Raw genomic sequence first — 20965 nt, forward strand, 5'->3', positions numbered from 1 at the left:
ACAGTCGTTCCAGGAGGAGAAGAGCTGTCGGCAGCCTCGACGGTTCCTATGAGACCGTCTGGAATGCAGCTCAGCGCTCCCTTGGCATGCGGGCTTTTCCTGCTTTTTAAAAGCTCTGATTCATCCCAGGGCTTAATTGCAGGGAGGGACCTATGGCTCATCCCCAGGCCTTGTCCGGGAGCTTTCCTTTATGCTCCAGTGTTTAACCTTCTGTGATCCTTGGGCTGCTGTTGCAGGAGGCTGGTGCTCCTGCATTGCATTAGAAGCTGTCTGCCAGAGTTCCGGGGGCTTGACGGGGGGCGGGGAGGGGCGGTTCTCAGGCAGCCAGAGGCAGCCAGGTCCCCTGGAGACCACCCACCTCGTCGGCTGGGCAGAGTGGGCACTCACAGCGTGAATCTCTTTTCCCTCTTTCGAATCTCTGTTCCCTCCTTCGTTTCCCAAACCACCGTGTGAAGCACATAGCACCTCATTTCATTTAATTCTCCCAACAACGCTAAGCCACTGGAAACATGCCCCGTCCATTTCCCTAGCTGAGGAGAGAGGCTGGTGAGGGTGAGTTTCTCTGCGGGGTTCCCTGGTGAAGGGGGCAGGATTGGAAAACAGGGCCACCAAGCCGGCAAGCGTGTGCTGTCCTGTCCACTCCCTGCTGGGTGGGGGTCGGTTCTCTCTCTCTCTCTCTCTCTCTCTCTCTCTCTCTCTCTCTCTCTCTCTCGTCTCTCTCTCTCATTTCATCTTTCTTCCTTCTCCCTTCACAGTACAAGATGCGAAAAATCTAATCCCCATGGATCCAAATGGACTTTCAGACCCGTACGTGAAGCTCAAGCTCATTCCTGATCCCAAGAATGAAAGCAAACAAAAAACCAAAACCATCCGCTCCACACTAAACCCCCAGTGGAACGAGTCCTTCACGTTGTAAGTTTTGTCTTTTCTCCTTGACCGAGTGCCCTCCCTACTCACCACAAACCTGCTCGCCTTGTGGCTGGAGATCCTGTAGGGGGGCTTGTTATAGATGTCACTCAACATGGCTTCAATCCGAAGGCTTCGCAGGCTGCTGCTGGGGGGGGGGGGGGGGGGGGGCGGGGACCAGGTCACTCATGTCTGATGGTCAGTAACTTGGTTTACCAAGAGTTTCATGATGCCAACCCCGAGTTATCATCAATCTCTACTCTGTACAAAAAGTCTCTTACATGACAGATGATATAAAAGCATAAGGATCTTGTGAGGGTCAAGGTATGATATAAGAATTTGAATAATAACTTTTAAAGCATGAAATAAATGAGTAACATCGACAACGCCATTGCCACTGAAATGGGAAGGTCATCCTGACCTTTAAGCAGGGAAGACTTCTTGGAGGAGGTAGCATTTAAAGTGGGTCAGAGATAGAGAAGGTAGAGGAAAGGGGGTATAAATAAGTCAGGGATGACAAGGCACAGACAAGCGGTCCTCTTTGTAGACTAGAGCATAGGGAGCCATTCACCTGGGGTCAGCCATGAAGATAGCTCTCAATCGTATAGAATAGAGGCCGGCAAGCTGTGCTCTGTAAAGGGCTGGATGGTAAATAATTTAGACTTTACAGGCATACAGTCTCTGTTACAGGTACATAGTTTTTCTGTTCTAGAGTCAAAGCAGCCATAGACCATATGTAAACAAACGGTTATGGTTGTATTCCAATAAAACTTTATTTACAAAAACAAGCCGTGGGCCGGATCTGTCCTGTGCTAACCCCTAGTTTAGAGCATTGGTTTTGCCAGAAGGCTGGTTTTTTGTTGGCAGTAGGGAGTCACAGGAAGAGAATTGAATATTGAGATTAATACTTGCATTAATCTCAAGCTCAGATCATGAGCATGGGGCATCTCCCAGGAAACCACAATCAAGATAATCGTGTGTGTGTGTGTGTCTATTCATTTGTAGCAAATTGAAACCTTCAGATAAAGACCGGCGGCTGTCCATAGAAATCTGGGACTGGGACCGGACGACAAGGAATGACTTCATGGGGTCGCTTTCCTTCGGCGTTTCGGAGCTGATGAAGATGCCGGCCAGTGGATGGTAAGGAAGCCCAGGTGATGATGTCTGTGTCCACCCAGGGCTGGTCGCCTCAGAACCTCAGAGCACTTAGAGATCTGGAAACCAGCGGGTTCCCGTCTGAAAGGACGGGGGCTGTGTGGTTGCCTGGCTGTCCTCCCCGTGGGGTGCCTGCAGCAGCAGCCAGGCACGAGGTGAGGGAGAGAGGTTGCTGAGCCCAGGACCTGACTCCTCTCTCCCGTCTCTGAAAGGTACAAGCTGCTGAACCAAGAAGAAGGGGAGTACTACAACGTGCCCATTCCAGAAGGGGACGAAGAGGGGAACGCGGAGCTCAGGCAGAAGTTCGAGGTGAGGACACCCACACACCCACTGGGGCCCCTTTCCTTGAGAAAGCTTCGCTTCAGGCAGGGCCAGGCTGGTGTGGTCACATCCCACGGCGGAAAGGCAAAGAGCAGCTTAAATGTTGCTCTTTCTCTTCGTTTGAAACCAGGAATATTCCCTGATCCACGTTTCCTTTGCAAGCAGTTGGCATTCTGTGTCTCTTAGCATCTAGAGCAGCGGTTCTCAACCTGTGGGTCGCGACCCTTTTGGGGGTCAAACGACCCTTTCACGGGGGTCGCCTAAATACATCCTGCATATCAGATATTTACATTACGATTCATAACAGAAGCAAAATGACAGTTATGAAGTAGCAACAAAAATTATTTTATGGTTGGGGGTCACCACAACATGAGGAACTATATTAAAAGGTCGTGGCATTAGGAAGGTTGAGAACCATTGATCTCGCTGAGACCAAACGTCCTGGGAAGAGGATGCAGCTGATCTTTGCATAAGAAACTGGTTCGCGCGTCTTGGGGAGCCGGGCAGGGCTCCCGTGAGGAGGAGGGGCTGTGTGCCTCCAGATGGCAAGGGTCACTGTGGCCTTCACTTGGGAGTGTGTTTGGGGGCGATTGGTTCGCCAGCATCTTCATGTTGGCTCTAGATCTGTGGGGAAGGCCACCAGCTCTCTCTGCTCCCCATTGGGTATCTGTGTTTGCCTTCTAGTGTTTTCTAGCAGAGGTACACAGGGATGAACGTTAGGGTAGGGGTAGCTTCAAGCAACTTTGCCAGGCACAGCCCTTTTCCTATTTGCTTTTTTCTTCACTTGTTGGATTATCTACTGCCTCCTCCACCCCAAGCTGAGGACAGGAGCCCCATCCCCAATGCCACACGGCCCGTCTGAGGGACGACACAGCCTCACTGGCTGTCCCGCCGTGGAGCGGTCATTAGCGATCACAGGGGCGGGGGCCACGGAGGGGAACGGCGTCGGGCATCACGAGGGGGGCACCGCGTTGATGGCTGAGACGTCGCTTTGCTGGAGGAGAAACGTTAACCCACTTTCAGTGCTTCATTCCAGGGCTTCCTGGTGAGTGGCCTTCCTGTTTTTCTGGGCAGCGAGTCCAGCTTTTTATAAAGGTCAGAGTTCCAAACTCAAAAAAAGAAACACAGACCAGAGGGCTTGCGGCCAAGAGTGCAGCGTTTCGATTCTCCCCAGAGGCTGGTTAGCGGCCGTGTGTGCGCGTCCTGCCGGTGGCTGCCCTCCCTCCCGGGAGAGCCGTGCCCTTTGCGGTGGAGCACCGGCCGCGGGCGAGTCCCACCAGACGGGAAAGGTTATGTCCGCGGAGCGGCATGCGTGGGGCGCCTGTGCGAACTCGCATCCCAGCTTTCCCTTTGATGGTCTTTCAGCGTGTGCTTCCTAGAATCTGCTGGGATTCTGTTAGCGTGTTTGCTTAGAGCGTTTGTAAAACACGCTGCGAGAGACTGGGCAGGAAGCCCCGAGTGACGGTGTCAAAAGTCGCCGAGGATGTTACGACACCTGCCGTCCTGCATTTACAGGGAATGTCCAGGTCGGACTCCAGGCCGGGGTTTGCTCAGACAGCGGCTTTTTGTGGGGGTTTGTAAACGTGATCATTGCGACATTTCCCCAGGACCAGACTGTTGAGAAGCTGGGGGACAGCCAGCCCTCCCAAATGGGGTGCCATTAGGCCTCAGGATGCACTTTGGGGGACTGGCTTTACCCCATGCCCTCCCGCTCAGGCCCCAGTCACAGTTGGGTTGCTTCCCTGTCTCCAGCCTCCCCTCTCTGCTCCTTTCTCTCCCTGGACCTGCATTACAGACTTGCTTTCCATCATACCCGTCCGCCCACACCCCACCCACTCTTTCATAGACACTTTCCCAGCCTCTGGTCACAGTCTCATTCAGCTGAGTGCAATGTGTTTTCATTTAAAAGTCAGTGGTGAGTCAGATCAATGAAACACCACCTGGCAGCTGGTCCTTCTAGGGGCAGGACGCACTCATTGAACAGCATCCCTCCTCGAGGGCAGCGATTTTCAACCTGTCCATGTCAGGGCACCCGTCCTGCGTGCGGCACAGTTCTGCGGCACACCAAAAAATATATTCTATCTTTCGCTGATCTGACCAAAAAGAAAATAGGCATAACTTGGATTCATTCACATTGGACAGCTATTGTATTGGCTGTTGTCATTTTTTTTATTTGACAATCTAAAGGGAAAGAGGTCCGGGCCCCCAACTACATGGCCAGGTAGTACATGTTTAAAATTCTTTTTTGTGGCACACCAGCTGGAAATCACTGCTCTGGGCCATGCTGCTTATTCTTTTCTAGAAAGAGTTCCCGAAATGTGGTTTTCAAATCCTTCCCCAGAAATCTGAAGTCATTGAGTCTGATGAAAGAAAGAATAATAATAAAACACCCCAGCAGTCATAACTCTGCCACTGTGTTTGTATTCATCTGATAAGAACATGGAAAAATTTCAAATTTGTTGTTGATTTTAAAAAATCCTGGCCAACAGCATGATCAGTGAGTGAAGCTCTTAGGGGCCAGGGAAATTCCCGGGATGCCTGGAAATGACCTTACCGTGTAAGGCATCATCCCCTGGGAGCCATTCATCCGCCCGGAAGGCAAAACTGACCAGGACCTTGACCGCTGTCTCCCAGGCAGTGCGTCAGTGGGCCTTAACCTGTTCCATGGTCGTCTTCAAATGAAGCACAAGAGGTCCCTGAGTCAAAAACGTAAAGTACATATCTGTTCTTTGTTCAGTAATGTTCCAGCAATGAATGGAAGCCAGCAGTCCCTCTTTCTGCCGGGTTCCTATGGGCCCTGCTTCAAATCGTTTTGGAAATGAGGCAGGAAGCTGATTGAGGCATGAGCGTGAGGTCCCCTGTGCCAGTCAGCAGTCCTCCGGCCCGCCCGTCGCTGGAGGGGACATCAGGTGTCTGGGCTTCCTCCAGTTCCAGGCCTCCACTGCCTGCAGGGAGGTGCGTGCGAGAGTCGGAGAGGAGGGTGAGCCTTCCCTTCGCGGCGGCCGCAGGATGGTGTAGCCCTTGCTCGGCAAACCTCTGCAAAAAGTCATGTAATAAATAGTTTAGGCTTTGCAGGCCTAAGGTTCAAAGTAAGTACTTTTGAGGTAGGGGGTCTCTTTGGCAGCTCCCAGCTCTGCCTTTGTAGCACAAAAGCAGCCACAGACAACATGTAAGCAAACGGACGAGGCCGGGCGCCAATAAAACTTTATTTATAAAAGCAGGCGGCAAACCAGAGTGGCCAGTGGGCCAGTTTACGAGCCCCTGGCTCAGCCCTGGACTCGGGTCAAATCCTGGCTCCTGCCCTTTGTTAACCATCTGACCTCGCTGCACGTGGCTTCACTGTAAATGGGACTAGTGAGCAGCACTGTCTTAATAGTCGTGTGGGTTTGTGTTTTTTTTGGTTTGTGATTTTCTTGTTGTTGTTAATCCTCACTGGAGGATATTTTTCCCATTGATTTTTAGAGAGAGTGGAAGAGGAGGGAGGGAGGAGAAAGAGAAGAAAAGAGAAACATCTAAACATCTATGTGAGGGAGAAACATCTCACATCCGTTGCTTGCCTCCCTCACACACCCCAACTAGGGCCAGAGGTCAAACCTGCAACTCAGGTATGTGCCCTTGACCAGGAATCGAACCCAAGAACCTTGGTGCACTGGCCAATGCTCTAACCACTGAGCCCACTGGCCAGGGCAGTAGTAGTGTTTTAAAAAGATTAAATTAGTCAATAGAAAAGTCCTCAAAGCAAACTTAAATACAATCGTTAGCTCTTATCATCATCATCATCAAAATGTTTCACTGCAGAAACTGGGTTAAAGAGGGTGGAGTTGTGTGTGTGTGTGTGTGTGTGTGTATGTGTGTCTTTTTTTAATTCTGACGCTTCCCTAAAAATATTTTTTTTTATTTTGAAAGTATGCTCTAAGAAATGGGCATGCTCTCTGTCCTGAAGTCGAGCCATTTTATGAAATAGAGGCCTATTAGAACATTACCACCATTTATAACATTGTTTCTGTGGGAAAATAGATCCCCATGTAAATTTAGATGGGTTTCTGGAACATGATGTGTTTGTGAATCGGGAACGTTGTGTATCTGGCAATGGGTCAGCTACTCTGGACAGAACAGGGTTTCGGCGGTTGTCAGGGAGTAGATAGCCTCCCACCGAGGAGTCGTCCGCACTGGCTTTGGGGTCCTCAGTAGAGACTCAGAAGTGAGCACATCTGACAGGCGTTTGGCGTAAACCACACGGAGAAGGGGCACAGCGTCAGGGTAGCGGCAGCCAGAGGTTAACCACAGAAACGGCACCGTTACTTTGTTCTGATTGTGTCCACGGGAAAGCTCAGTATCTCTGTTGTTTCCACGTTGCTCTTGTACAAAATCTGGGATCTGGACCGTTCATTCGCCTCTTGAGCTATGCCTAGTGGGTGGTGTGCGACATTCCACTTCCAGATGGAAGGAAAGGTATCGTCTGGCCACGCCTTTTCCTTGTTCCCAACGTCTCCAGAGGATCTTAGTGTCCGCGTCCACGTTGTCGGCGAGCGTGAGCATGTCCCTGTCGTGTTTATCAGCCAGTGAGCCTTCCCCCGGGCCATTTAGACCACATCTACCTCCAGATGTGGGGTTGTCCTAGAATCAGGAAAATGGGAGGAGCCCTGGGGGAGGAGAAAGGTGAGGCGAGTGCCAGGACCACTTGTTGGCCCTTCCCCTAGAACCCGGCCACTCCCTCCCCAGGTCCTGTTCCCTCCTCTGCCCCCCTCTCCTCTGGTGCAGAGCCTTCCTCCTCAGGCTCCCAGACCTTCCCCCATCCTGCTTCCCACAGAGAAATGGAGCGGAAGGGCTGATGGCCCTACCTGGCGCCCTCAGGCCCACAGCACCTGAGGCTCTGCCCAGGAGTCCCCGCTCTTCTTCACTTTTCCTATCTCAGTGTTTAACACAATGAAACCTGAAATCCCTCGTCTGACTCCAGCATCCCGACGTCTGCTTCTGATTTGTCTGTCGATGCCTCTCTCGCTGCAAATGGACTTGAACTCATTTCCCCCGGTGGAGGGTGTGGGGTGGGGGAGGGCGCGCTTGCCTGCTGCACATGTTGCTGACAGTCACTGGAGGTCAGCAGCTTTCTTCAGTGAGGCACACCCTCCCTCCTGCCAGGGGCCAGGCTCTTTTGTTTTAGATCAATTTTTTTAAAAATGGAACAAAATAAGCTAAAAGCACACAGAGCCTTTTCCTGTTTTTATCGTAACTGTCGCCATTGGGACCATTCAGAACCGCATGGGGTCTAAACCCAGAGAGGCCAGAATACAATGGATGCTCATGGCCCATAAGCATGAGCTGCTCTGTGGGTGGGGAGAGAGGTCCAGACTCGATGGAAGGCCACCCTCCCAGTAGATGGCCTCTGCAGGTTGTCTGCGGGTCACATACGTGTCTCCTTTTATTTATTCCACGGAAACATTTTGAGACGGACCCTATTGCTGATGAACAAGTGAATAGGATCCCATTCCTATTCTAGTTGAAACACTTAAATTAACATAGAGGAGACTCTGTCGCTAGGTTATGTGTGGAAAGAGCCAGCAAGCACCTTTCTGTTTACCATTATGGAAACTGGATTTTCCAACAGCCTCCATTGGCTTTGAAGACTTTATCTAATCAGCTCATTGGAGACCTTCAGATAAATTGTAGGTATTTGTTGATTTGATCAGGCCTACTGTTACTGTTACTATGGAAACTGAGTACTTGCCAATGACCTTTTGAACACTAAACAGAAAATCTATGGATTCTGCCTTTTTTTTTTTTTGTAATCCCTCGTAGTTTATTTACTTTCTATACTGTGTGGTGTTAAGGGCAGGGAGGGGGATCTATAAAATGCACATCAGTTGAAAGATTTTTATTTTTTGGTAATAAATGGCATCCACTTCTCTTTTTTTAAGATTTTTTTATTGATTTTGAGAAACATTGATGTGAGAGTGAAACATTGATGGCTGCCTCCTGCACGCCCCCTACTGGGGACCCAGCCTGCAACCTGAGCATGTGTCCTGACCAAGAATCTAACCATTGACCTTTCCATGCACGGGACAACGCTCCCCCCCCCCCCCCAACTGAGCCACACCAGCCAGAGCAAGAGAGAGAGATTGTAATCTCTGTACTTCTGTTCTGCCTTGGAAGCAAAACCTTAAACTGAAATAAGACAAGGTTCTTTGTCCAGGTCCTAGTATCCCCAGCTCCCCAGACACCGATGCAGCCTGGCTGCAGAAAGAGTATGCCTGGCCGGGTGGGCGTGGCATTCACAAGGACTCGGACCACAGAGGGCTCAGACCGCCGGCTCCCAAAGTGAGGCCCAAGCCACGCCGAGCATCTCTCAGGGCATCTCAGCCAGTCCAGGGTCCTCTATACCTGGAGGTATTCAAGAAGATAGGGCATTTCTGTCAGAAAGGGGCCGGAGCAATGCCAGATGGCATTTCCCTTAAGGTTCTTTCCAACAGCAAGATGCCAACAAGGATGTTTTCATTGCTATTGTTGGTTCCCTTTAATCTCGACATGGATTAAGATCTCGCCTAAAATAGAGCTTTGGGGTTGGAATAAAACGGCCTATTTTGAGAAAAATTATAAATAGATGAGTGATTATGGATTTAAAGGACCACAATTACATGACGTAATGGAAGACCATCTATCCCAGCAGTTCTCAACCTATGGGTCACGGCCCCTTAGGGGGTCAAACAACCCTTTCACAGGGGTCGCCTAAGACCATCCTGCATATCAGATATTTACATTACGATTCATAACAGTAGCAACATTACAGTTATGAAGTAGCAATGAAAATAATTGTGTGGTTGGGTCACAACATGAGGAACTGTATTTAAAAGGCCAGCAGGTTGAGAACCACTGATGTATCCGCACCTGTTCCAAGGGATGTGAGATCCACAGTGTGACCCGCGTCCTGTCTGAGTAGTCAGAGCCTCCCGCGTACAACGCGTCATTGCTTTGTCTCTGATCTTCGCTCTGTCCAGGCTCAGGGAGGTTGTGGCCCTTTCAGGCTGTGGAATTTGGGTTCAGAAAATCAGCTTCTCTCTCCGAGTTTTCTCCCAGAAAATGAACTTGTAAAATATTAATCCCACGACCGATCGTAGGGAATTCTGTTAGGATGCCTTCAACTTACTTGTCTCTCATTGGCCCCTGAGGAAGCGACGTCATCGCGTTAGGATGGGTTACTGTAGACAGGAGTTGCAAGGTAAAAAGAGGTAAATCTGAAAAGCAAAACCTGGTTACCTGGCGTTTGGTCCTCCAGCTGCCTGAGCAGTTTCTGTTTCACCATCATCTCGGGTACTTTGAGATACTGCAGAGCCTCCTAAATCATCAGGAAAAGACTAATTTCGTTACAAATAGTGTTCATGGTCAGTGGGTTTGGTTTTATTCTCATTTATGGAATAATGGCCGTCTACGTATAAAATGATCAGGTGACTCGGCTGCTTGATTAACCAAATGCCCCATTACTCCATCACACGGACTGGCCAGAAGCAGAAGGAACACACCTGGAGGGGGAGAAGCTGTGTGGGCACGTGAACAGCACAAGGGAGAAGGGAGAAGGGGCGCGGCTCCCTGTGGTTCGACACCCACCCTTCATCCCGCTCAGTACTCAGTCACGGCTGGTCCCCAGGGACCATTTCTCTCTGGTGTCCGTCTGAAAAGAAACGTCTTCCTGACTCTTGCCAATGGTGTGGGTGGGCAGCCAGATTGGCACAAAACTGATGGCTTTGGGGGGGGGGGCAGTGTGGAGGAGAGGCAGCCATGGTTTTATTTCTTTTTTTTTTTTTAACATCTTTATTGATTTTGAGAGAAAGAGAGAGAGAGACATCGATTGGCTGCCTCCTGCACACCCCCTACCAGGTATTGAGCCTGAAACCTGGGACTGTGCCCTGACCGGGACTGAACCAGCAACCTTCCGGTGCACACGATGACACCCAACCAACTGAGCACACAGGCCAGGGCATGGCCTCATGTCCTATTAGGGGGGTGCCTTCTGTGCCCCAGTTCCCCCAGGCCCTAGCAGTGTGTGGGTGCTCTTGGGGGCACAGTAATTAAATTATTTTAAATTTCATTAGCTTTTCCTCTGCCTGTTGACATCCTCCCATGTCCACTTCCAAGGCAGGGAACATCCTGTCCCCTCCCCTCCACCCCATCCTTCCCCCTCCCCAAAGCTCCTCCTCAATGATCCCCTGCCGCCCTGGAGACCCACCCTTACAGCAAACACTAGGACCTCTTGCCAGGAGGGCAGGAGGGCACCTCCCTCCCAGTCTCATCTGTGCGAGGTCCTACCTACTGTCCCTTTGCTTCCTCGCTGCCCGCTTCCCTGAGGAGCAATCTCTCTTCTGATGGCCCAGCCTGGCAGCAGCTCCTGAGCTCCACTTACACCCCCATCACTGTAGGGGGGCGGGGGGGAAGCTCCCCACAGGGGAGGCAGGGAGTTGCAGTCCATTTTACAGATGAAGAAACTGAGGCCTCTGCCAAGTCACCCGTACCACAACCAGAGTTCCAGCCACGTCTGATGGACTGCGACTTCAGCAGTTGACCCCCCTCACACCCCGCCAGCTTCCCCCGTCACCCCACTGCCACAGGGGCCCAGAAACAGCCCAGAGCCCTGCAGCTGCCACCCGCCTGGAAGCAGGTGTCCCTTTGAGCTATAATTAGGCTCCTCATTTTAAAAAACTGGTGTGGCTTCAAAACACTCAGTGAAGATGGGATGAAATCAACAATTATGTAAATTTTGATTATGCTAAGTGTAATTGCCATGGCCCCGCTTTCAGAACGCTTGTGGCCATCAATTAGAGACATTTATAAAAAACTTACTTTGAGTGATTGAGCAGACATATGAGGATCACCTTTCTCTGTGGGCACCTCTTCGGCTAGGTGCCCAGTCCTGCCCACCTCTCCTGCAGTGGCTGCAGACAAGCAGAGAGAAGTGTCTGGAACCGTCCCCAGGGACCTGGGCTTTATTGCCAGTTATGGCTCCTTTTTTCTTTCTTTTTAATTCAGGAGATGCCATTCCGTGGTCATTTAGCTCCAATTGAATTTCCCCGGTGGTGGCTTTTTTATTGAATTCTGTCCTCATATGACTATCATCATTTCTCATTATTTCTCAAATTGCTCTGTGATTCTGCCTTAAAGATAAACCCGTGGCTCTCGCAGACCCCTCCATGGCCCCCGGAGACCTCGGAGCCTCCCTTCCCCTCTTCTTGTACCGTGACCTGCACAGCCTGGGCCCGGCCATGGTTAGATTCAGAAGACAGAGATGTGTCTGGTTGGGGGGTGGTTGTTTTCTAGGAATAAAGCACCTGGAGATCCTAAAACACACCCGTGGCATCAGTCCACACCCGTGGGCTTCCTGCAAAGGCCCAGCTGTCTCGTGAGAGGTTTGAGCCGTCTCTGTGAAGGGATCGCTGGGCAGATGGAAGCTCTGCGTGGTTTGTGCCGTTTTGCAGCATTTATGGGAACTTGGACTCTTGTGGGCCAGACTGGTCACCTTAGGCACAGTTCTGCTGAAAGATGCCACTCAAAATGCAATCTGTTCAGCAAACAAATGCCACAAGAGGGCAGTGAAGATTTGCAAGTGAAAGGTCCCATGGAAACCTGCACGCAGGATGGCGGTGAACTTGTGCCCGCGTCTATTTACTTTTGATGAATGTGGAGGTGGCATTACCTCGGGCCCCCAATTGTCCTGTGGTTCTGGGGTGCTGAAAAGGCAAGCCATCAGGGTTCTCCTAGGTCTGGGCGGCTCCCGCAGGCTATTCCGGCATATTTCACACCCACTCTGCGTCCTTTGTCCTTCGTGTGGAGAACTCCCCGCTTCTGAGCAGCGCTGGCAGGAAGGCAGTTGACTGTGATGCGTTCCTGCGGCTTCTGATCCCACCACGGCCAGTTCACAAGCCGGCGCAGTGTCGGTTCCCGCGGGGAGCATGCCTCGCAGGGAAAGGACATAGGATCCCAAACCTACTAAGTGCCAAGGATCCTCTGACGGTCACGTGCTCACTCAGGCCTTTCTAAGGCGGCCAGCAGACAAATGTGCACTCAGCTCCCTGGTAGGAAAAAATGCCGTCTTTTTGCAGATGGGAAAACTTAGACATAGGGTGTTTTTGGTCTCTGTATCCTCATGTAAGTCTGGACTCTTAGCAGCTGGGCAGAACTAAGGGTGGCAGCTTCCTAGGACCCATGTAGCAGATGAGACAGGTCACACTGCTTCCGCGTTAATGGCAATCCGCCAGCCTAGGGCGTGTGTCAGTGTTCATCCCACAGCTCTGCGGGCGACGGGAAAACGAGGCTGGTGGAAACAACACGGCTGGATAGTTGAGGTGCATCATACTCGGTCCAAGAGAACCAGGCACTCTGATTTCCACATCGGGCAAAGCACCAACATGTCACAGGTGCCACCTTCCTCCTCAGAGGGTGGCTCAGTTGCCATGACAACAGAGGCCCGCCGGCTTCCTGTGAATTTGTTTCCACAGGGCAACGGCATAAATGGATGTGTCCATAAAACCCTTTCTCATTAAGAGGATGACTTAATGTGGTTTCCCTTCCATTCCTGCTCCACTGAGTAAGCGCTGCTCTCCCTGCGCTGTCTGGCCGGCAGGCAGCTTTTTCCAGGGCTCATCAGCAAACCGCGCCTCATGAGCAGACTGGCTCGTAATTTAATTCAAGTGCATTTCAGGTTCTTAATTGGGGCTGTTCTGATAAGTTAGCAATGAAATACAGAAGTTTTACTTAAATCTAATTGCAAATGAGGATGAATACACTGGAGAACCGCATGATCCAGGGCTGAGGTAGGCAAATTGGAGTCTGCCGGGCAAATTCTGGCTGCTGCCTGTTTGTGTAATTTAAGGTCTTACTGGGACATAGACACGCTCCTTCACTCATTCGTTCGCGTGGGACAACAGGGACAGTGCTTGGTTTGCAAAACCCCCAAAATTTCTTACCTGTCCTTTCATATTTACCTACCTTCTAGCCAGGAGCCCAGGGAGGAGGACTGCTTTAGACACATCACTGAGCCCCCTGGCCTCAGTCTCCACCTCTGTAAAGTGGGCGGCCTCGCTTAGCTTATCTCCAACTTCCTCTCAGATACTAAAAGCTCCCTCACCCTGTGCTGTGGGTTAAAGACGACACCCCGGGTGGAGCAGCTCTTCGCACAGGGGCACAGTCCTCTGCAGGGAGATGCACGGCCCTGTTTCAAGGACGGATACAGAGGACATCGCATTCCGGTCTTTCTCCCCCGGCATGGCCACGCCCCTGTGCAGTGGCAGGCAGTGGAGCTAGTTCTCTAGGCCTCCGTGTCTCCACCTGCACCAAAGGCAGGTCCGACCTTCCCAAGGACCCTCCTACTCTGACCGTCTGGTTCCGAGGAACTCCCCCCTCCCCCGGCAGGTGCCAGCGGGAGAATGAGGGATGCACCCTATGAAGTGCTGGTCACCTGTGAACCCCACTCCAGGAGGAAACGCAGGTGTTGCCACCGTTGTCCCCGGGCCCCGGGCCTCCAGGTCAGAGCTGTGGATTGGATCGCCCAACCTGAAAGAGAAGTCCTGTTAGAACTTCCAGTCATGAGATTAGATACGAGACCCAAAAGGAACCAAGGTCCCGCCTTCAGGAGTGAGGCCAACCCTTGGGGTTTCCCCCTTTGACTCTGCAGGGTCAGGAGAAGAGATCTGGACTCGTCCACCAGTCTTTGCACCGCCGACCCTTTTCGCCCCGGAGTTTCCACATCAGGAATCTGTCCTGGGGAGACCAGGGGTGTGCAGGGAGACAAGGGTGACCATGTTCATCGGCAACAGTGATCGAAAACAGGAAAACCGGGGACAAGCGAGCTGTCCAACAGGAGGGGACTGCCTCAGTCAGCCGCAGGGAGCCCACAGCGGGGCATGTGCAGTCACGAGAGTGCTCATACAGAAAAAGCCCACGTCGCCTGAAGGGGAAAAGGGGCCACTCACAACGTAACTATCCTACATATGTCAGAGAAGGAAACATGAAAACGAGAATGAGAAGAAGAATATCCACCAACATGGTAACGATGATGATCTCTGGGTGATAAAATGATGGCTATTTAAAACTGTCTTCTCTTTTTCCTCATCCGTGCCTGTTAGGTTTTCTAAAATGAGCATCTATTACGTATAACGAAAAGCAGCCTCGTGGTACAGATTACATAAGGGCAACCATTCTTCCTTTCAAAACGCTTTCTATGAAAAGGGACTGCCTTCCGCCGTGTCCCTTCACCCACTTGCTCTAAAAGTGTTTGAGGGCCCTGCCCCAGGCGCTCTGCTGGGCGCCGGCGCCACATCCGTGCACAGCGCAGATGAGGACCCTGCGTGCCTCCCGGTGGGGGGAGAAAGGGGAATATATATAACAGGTCGTGAGGAGAGCGTGAGGGGGGACAGGGTGCCGCGCTGACTAGGGCGGGTGGGGAAGCTCAGGCTCGAAGCGTCACCCGAGCCGAGATGGGAGCACGCCCTGGGCCTGCACGGGTCCGAGGAAGCACGGGTGCGAAGGCCCTCGGCGACAAGCAGGCTCGGTGTGTTCCAGGAGATGAAACCTTAGCCAGCGACCAGCAGGCATTTTATGCACCCAGGCGTGCTCCCCAGGAGGCCAGGATGACCGTAAAGGAGCAGAATCTTAATCCGTTGCCCGATGGCCGAGCAGGAGGTAACAGGCTCCAGGACTCATGGCTGGTTAGAGATACACAGGCGCAGCTGCACTCCGTTAACGGAGTCACTGAAATACCTTGTTAGTCCTTTGGGTTGTCGGCTCCAGGAGCCACATGACTTCCCTGAGCTAACGCTGCCGTGGCTGCAGGTGAACAGCTACCTTAGATGTAAGGCGCTGTGCTGAGGTCCCGGTTGTCCATGGCATCGCTGTTTCTGTTACCCATGGAGCGGCACCGAAACGCCATCCGCCTCCTATTGCTAGGGCTCTTGGGATGAGCCCTGAACACAGAGCATTTTCATCGTAGGGAGAAAATTTTAGAAGAAACACACAGTATTGGTCTGCTCCTATGGTTGGTCGCCGTTGGCCGTCCACCCTCGGGATCTTAGAAAGAAGCTTCCATTGTTCCCGGTCCCTCGCTCTACACTTTGCAGACATCTTCGATCAATACCTTCTTCCAAGCCGTGTTTTCTATTAGGCAAGAGGACACAGCATTGCCGGAGACATTCTCAGAATAGGTAGGAACGGACGCAGGGATAGTGGAATGGAGTTGAACAGTCCAGCATTCTTCAGAGGGTCACCCAAAGGCTCTGTGGTCATAGGATGGACCCCTGGGAGACCTGGAATTCTTCGTCTCTGCATTCTCACGGTAATGAATCTTTGGGGTTAGGTTCCTACTGAAGAGTTCTTTCTCTTGGGGGCTGTCATATCAGCGGCTGGTGACTTAGGACTCCACACTTTCCCCGTGTCTTCATTCTGTCTTCCCACATCCCGCAGATAATGCATCGTCATTATGCAAAACCCCAGCGTTGCAGAGTAGCTGTGGTATTAAGTGAAACCATTTGGAATTGCCATTACTGTCAGACAGACAGTCCCCTCTCATCAGTTACAAATGTTCCAACTGAGTAGAAAATGAACATCCCCTGCGATCCGACCCCTCCTAGCGACCCGGCGTTGTAGTTTGCCGCATCCACCGCTCACGTTTAATTTGAAAAGTCCCCCACAGTGAGCTGCAGAGCCTCTCGCAATCCAAACATGGGCTTTAAACGCACCCGCACGGCTCCACCCCACCTCCGAGAATCGGGCGGGGGCGGGGGGGGGGGGGGCGTCTGGTTCACTTGTCCTGATGTGCTTTACAGAAACAGCAGCACAGGAGTCCTTTCAGGTGGGTGCGCCTTCGATGGCGGCAAACCGTTGTGACTTTTCAGGAATAGCTCTTGTGTAAGAGGAGGTGTGTGTCAGTTATTAGTGAGTTTCCTGATGGGAGAACACTGCTCATCCCCACAACCCCGACTTATTAAAATGGCATAGGACATTCTAAAAGAGAAAAGAAAAACGGAAGCCACGGTACATAGTGCTATAAAATAAAATGACTTCAACTACTGAAGATTTCGCATGCTTTTTTAAAATTAGGCTAAAACTCAGCATGGCTTACTGGCTATGAGTTAGCAACTCAGAATCCAGGATTTTCCCGTTCCTTGGAAGATGGCCTGGTAGCCTTAGGTCTAGTCTGGCACTGGGGAGACTGAGAGGCAAGGTTTGAGCTGGGTTTTGTGGGGATCGTGAGGGCCTGGCTCCGACGGGAGGAATAACCGAAGACCCACGGGGGGAGCGAAGCTGGCGTGGCCGGGACAGAGGGCTGGGGCGTGGCAGGGGCTCCGGGCAGAGGCAGAGCCCAGCCAAGCACCTGTCTCCTCGTCCTGTGTGAGGACGCAGCCTTTTCTCTCCGCCCCGTGGGAACCGGAGCCCTGGTTGGGTTACGGCCCCCACGTGCCTGGTGAAAAGGCCCGTGTCAGTGTGGAGGCACCCCCACTGTCCACGTGCCCCCTTCTCGGCCCTGGCGTTGAAGAGTGTTGAAGGCGGGGGACGGTTGGGAATGCCGATGAGGTGGAACCCCTGGCCTGGCCCGGTCCATCGCCGTGTCCCCGTGAGTTACAGGTGTGCACGCTCCACAGCTACCCGGAGCAGCGAGTCCGCGGCGTTTGGGTCTTTTCAGATGTTGCTGCGGACGGAGCTCCTGATAACATAAACGTCATCTCCTTGCGCCTCTTTCTGATAACGTTTTCTTCTTATAAATCAGAAGAGCATGATAGAGTGGCTTAGCCGGCATTCTCCTCTCAAACTCGAACTTCCCGGTTAGTCATTTAAAGTTAGAGGCAACCCAGAAAGTCTCTCAACATGGGGCTGGTCCCAGGGCAGCTGCCAGGAGGACGGGCTGGTCCTGAGGTTGAGGGCGGCTCTGGTGGGACCCGAGTCCTGGCTTTCCTGGCAAGTCTGTCTTAAATGGCCTTCCATCCTCTGTCGGAGGGGAGGCCAGTCTATGTGTCATGGCAGCTCAGGTTCTGTGGTTACAGAGCATCCGTGTTCCCTGCGGCCGCTAAGTCCACCTCCCACGTGCGCTGCCAACAGGGGTTGAGTTCAGCTGTACTCAATGCTTTTGACCTTAAAGCAGAAAAGTAGGGCCCATTTTGTTGTTCTTTTCTACTCCCCCCTCCCCCCCCCGTGTTTTAATATCTCTGCTTAACTGGGCTGCTCAGCCCCTCCGAGCATGCATCCAGGCCATGAGGTTTGATCCCTATATAGACCAGTTTTGTTTTTTTTATAAAATATATTTTTATTGATTTCAGAGGGGAAGAGGGAGGGAGAGGAGATAGAAGCATCGATGATGAGAGAGAATCATCGATTGGCTGCCTCCTGCTGGCCCCCCTACCAGGGATCGAGCCCGCAACCAGAGCGTGTAACCCATGTAGCCAGGAATCGAACAGTGACCTCTTGGTGTGTGGGTGGATGCTCAACCACTGAGCCCACCCACCGGGTGTTGCTGTGCCTCTTAAAGGAGCAGTGCATCACCCCCACAGCTGCCACGGAGGTTCCTCTCCAGGGGTCGTGGTCTCCCTTTTGTCAGGGGTACGGTTTCCTTCTGCAGGGGAGCCTTCTGTTGGAAAATCTACCAATAAGGAAAAGATCAGCACACAGTTTAGTCCTTTCCTCGCATGGTAACTGTGTGAAGCCCCCCCTTCCCCAGCCGTTACGTCTGTATCCCGGGGTGAGACCCAGCCTGCCCTGGGCAGAGCCCCAGACTTGGTTCTTGGTTAACAAGGGAGTTGTCTCTGCATAGGTCAGGGCGGCTTCTGGGCACTTTCCAAGTGTTGCCCTTCGCGTGAGTACAGCCAGTGAGTGGGACTAGATATGTCTCCTCAGGCCCCTCGCCCCCCTTCTTGCCACCTCCCACCTCCCCCCTCCCGGGGCATCAAGCCTGGTCACAGTGTTTCCTGTCTGTCTTTTCCCGGGGAAGGAATGTCTGACTGTGTGTCCCTGTCTGCTTGTTGTTCAGAAAGCCAAGCTTGGCCCCGCTGGGAACAGAGCGTACGGCCCCTCGCCAGACAGGAGACTTTCCAACAACCTGGACCGCGTGAAGCTCACCGACTTCAATTTCCTCATGGTGCTGGGGAAGGGGAGTTTTGGAAAGGTAAGAAGGAGGGCCCGGCCCCTGCCACAGCCAGGCCTTGGTCCCGCGTGCCGGGTCTGCTCGTTCCTCCTGGCGTTTCCGGAGCAGCCTTGCAGGTTCCCCTGCTCCCTGTCCCTGCGTCTCAGGTGCTTCCCACCTCATTTCATTACAAACAACTGCATCCGAACAGCGACCGAGGGTCGCGGTGCAGCACCGTGCATCTCGGTGCTCGGAGCAGAGTGGGTGCCCCACGGTGTTGGCCGAGTGAATAGCTTTCACGCCTGGAAATTAAGCGTTGACTTGTAGTAAGTGAATGGAATCATTACAAGATGCCGAGCCGGGCGTCTTCAGCCTGTGTGTCCGCATTTGGCTTTTCTGGCCCCAAATCTCACCCTACATGCAGGAGCTCATTGCTGTCCTGCCTGCTTCTTTGTCTTGGTTCCTGGCTCATGAGAAGCTTATGAAAGTCAGTCCCTTTTTTGCCCTCAGGATGCTCCCAGAGAAATGCACAGCCCCACCCCAACGCTGATCATGTCGCGTATTCCTATTAGCAGCCGCAACAGCGCCATCGTGTGGCGACAGCCTGCACAGGGTGCAAATCTGGCCGCCTTAAAAGAAACGGCCGCGTGCGGGAGGGATTTAATTGGCAGTGACCTGCGATGTTTCATAGTTTGCACATCAAGTGGAGCTTTATGAATGCTTTCACGTCACACGCTTCCATCGTGCACGCACTGTCTCACCGACCGGGCTGCCCCCTGCCCCCAGCCGGTCTCAGGTGGCCCCTCCTCTGCTCTCAGGTGATGCTGGCGGACAGGAAGGGCACAGAAGAGCTCTACGCCATCAAAATCCTGAAGAAGGACGTGGTGATCCAGGACGACGACGTGGAGTGCACCATGGTGGAGAAGCGCGTGCTGGCCCTGCTGGACAAGCCCCCGTTCCTGACGCAGCTGCACTCCTGCTTCCAGACCGTGGTAAGGACCCCGCACACCACGCGCTCGGGCTGCCCTGAGCCCACGCACTGTCCTGCCCACCTTACTTTGCAGAGAAGGTTGGAGACCGCTCAGCCCTGAGCCTCCTCCGCCCGGCAGAGGCGACCGGGGACAGCCCCTCCGCCTGGTGCTGCGGTCAGTTCGGAGCGTCCCCTCCTGGTGGGGTGCCCTACTTAGAGACTTGGCATTCGTTCCATTTAATTCAGCAAACGTTTGCATCAAAGGTTTTCTTCCTGCCAGGCAATGTGCTGGGACTTCGAGACGGAGCAACAATAAGATAACTCAGAGTGCTGGCTCGGTAGCAGGCCAGCTAGCCAGCTGCAAGCGTTGCCTGGGGACTTTCGGAGGCTCGGTTTTGTAAAAGAGTGTGTTCCTTTTCAGTGCACACAGCAGGGGTGGGCAATCTGGCCTGTGCTGTTCAGCCTCTGAGCTCTAAGAACGGTTTAAGAAGCAATAAGAATTCCATTTCGTGGCATGTAAAAGGTAGATGGAGTTCAGGTGTCAGCGCCATGAGAAGGTATCTTGGCGCACAACCAGGCCCAGACAGTCACCGTCGTCAGTGGCCGCCTTCCTGCTACGAAGGCAGAGTTGGGTAGTGGCAAAACACGCACACAACCTACAGTATTGACTGTCTGGCCCTTTAAGGAGAAAGTTTGCTGAGCCCTGTCCTATGGTGGAATTAGGCAGACGATAGAGAATATTCCGGAGCACTAATCAGCTAGTGGCGGGACCCGGGCCCTGGAATGGTGCTTGCAGGTGGCCGGCAAGAAATCGGAACTCAGAGGTGGCACCCAGTGCGGCATCCCCACTGCTCAGCCGCTCTCCTCGCTAAGATAGGGCTCAATCATCGGTCACTGTAACGTTACTGTGTGGCGGTTACAACTCCCTCCGCCAGAAATTGACTTTCTGTTTACTGTCTCCCTTTAAAAATCTGTTGGGAGGCGCCCCCTTAAAGCTCTTGGATTTTAAAATCTCACAATGGCAGTGCCGCCGCACAAGATCAGACGTGGGGTGCAGAGCCGGGCGCGGCCATCATGTGCCCGCCTCGCGCTAGGGCCCAGGCGGGCAGCTCCCCGCTCCCAGCAGCATCCGAGTAGCACTGAGGAGAGAGAGACAATGTGCGAGGAAGAGAGAGCCGCGTCTTGAATCCCAGCCCGGATCCTGTAACCCTGGTTACGCTGATTAAGCTCCAGAACGCTACAAAGCAGAGAAATAAAGATGAAATTAAAGTTCATAACGGCGAGGCTGGAGAAGGAAGCTCCCGGAGCCGTTTCCTGCCTGGTGGCAGCAGCTTCATCATTTCTCCTTCCCTGGGCAACACTTCAGTGTTTCATAACCTCTGAAATGGCGATGTTTTCTAGAAGGGAACAGAGGCCAGCTGTCAGCTGGGCGTGCTGTCCCTGCGACCCCCGCTCCGTCTCCCCTCTGTCCCAGCACACTGCCCTCAGACGTATGCACCTTTGTTTGGTTCTATGATGTGTGC

At 52.7% G+C, this 20965-nt stretch overlaps 1 protein-coding gene across 7 annotated transcripts in view; it reads left to right on the plus strand.

The window, feature by feature from the left end:
• Positions 1-20965, plus strand: part of PRKCA (protein kinase C alpha) — a 291799-nt gene that overhangs the window by 230636 nt on the left and 40198 nt on the right. For all 7 annotated transcript variants that reach the window (XM_036339873.1, XM_036339874.1, XM_036339879.1 and 4 more), the window contains 5 exons: positions 756-912; positions 1912-2046; positions 2274-2370; positions 18380-18514; positions 19291-19464. In XM_036339873.1, the coding sequence (XP_036195766.1) occupies positions 756-912; positions 1912-2046; positions 2274-2370; positions 18380-18514; positions 19291-19464 (698 nt within the window). The remainder of the gene's footprint in view (positions 1-755; positions 913-1911; positions 2047-2273; positions 2371-18379; positions 18515-19290; positions 19465-20965) is intronic.

The sequence above is a fragment of the Myotis myotis genome, unplaced genomic scaffold (assembly GCF_014108235.1).
Source record: "Myotis myotis isolate mMyoMyo1 unplaced genomic scaffold, mMyoMyo1.p scaffold_m19_p_17, whole genome shotgun sequence".
Classification (NCBI taxonomy): Eukaryota; Metazoa; Chordata; class Mammalia; order Chiroptera; family Vespertilionidae; genus Myotis; species Myotis myotis.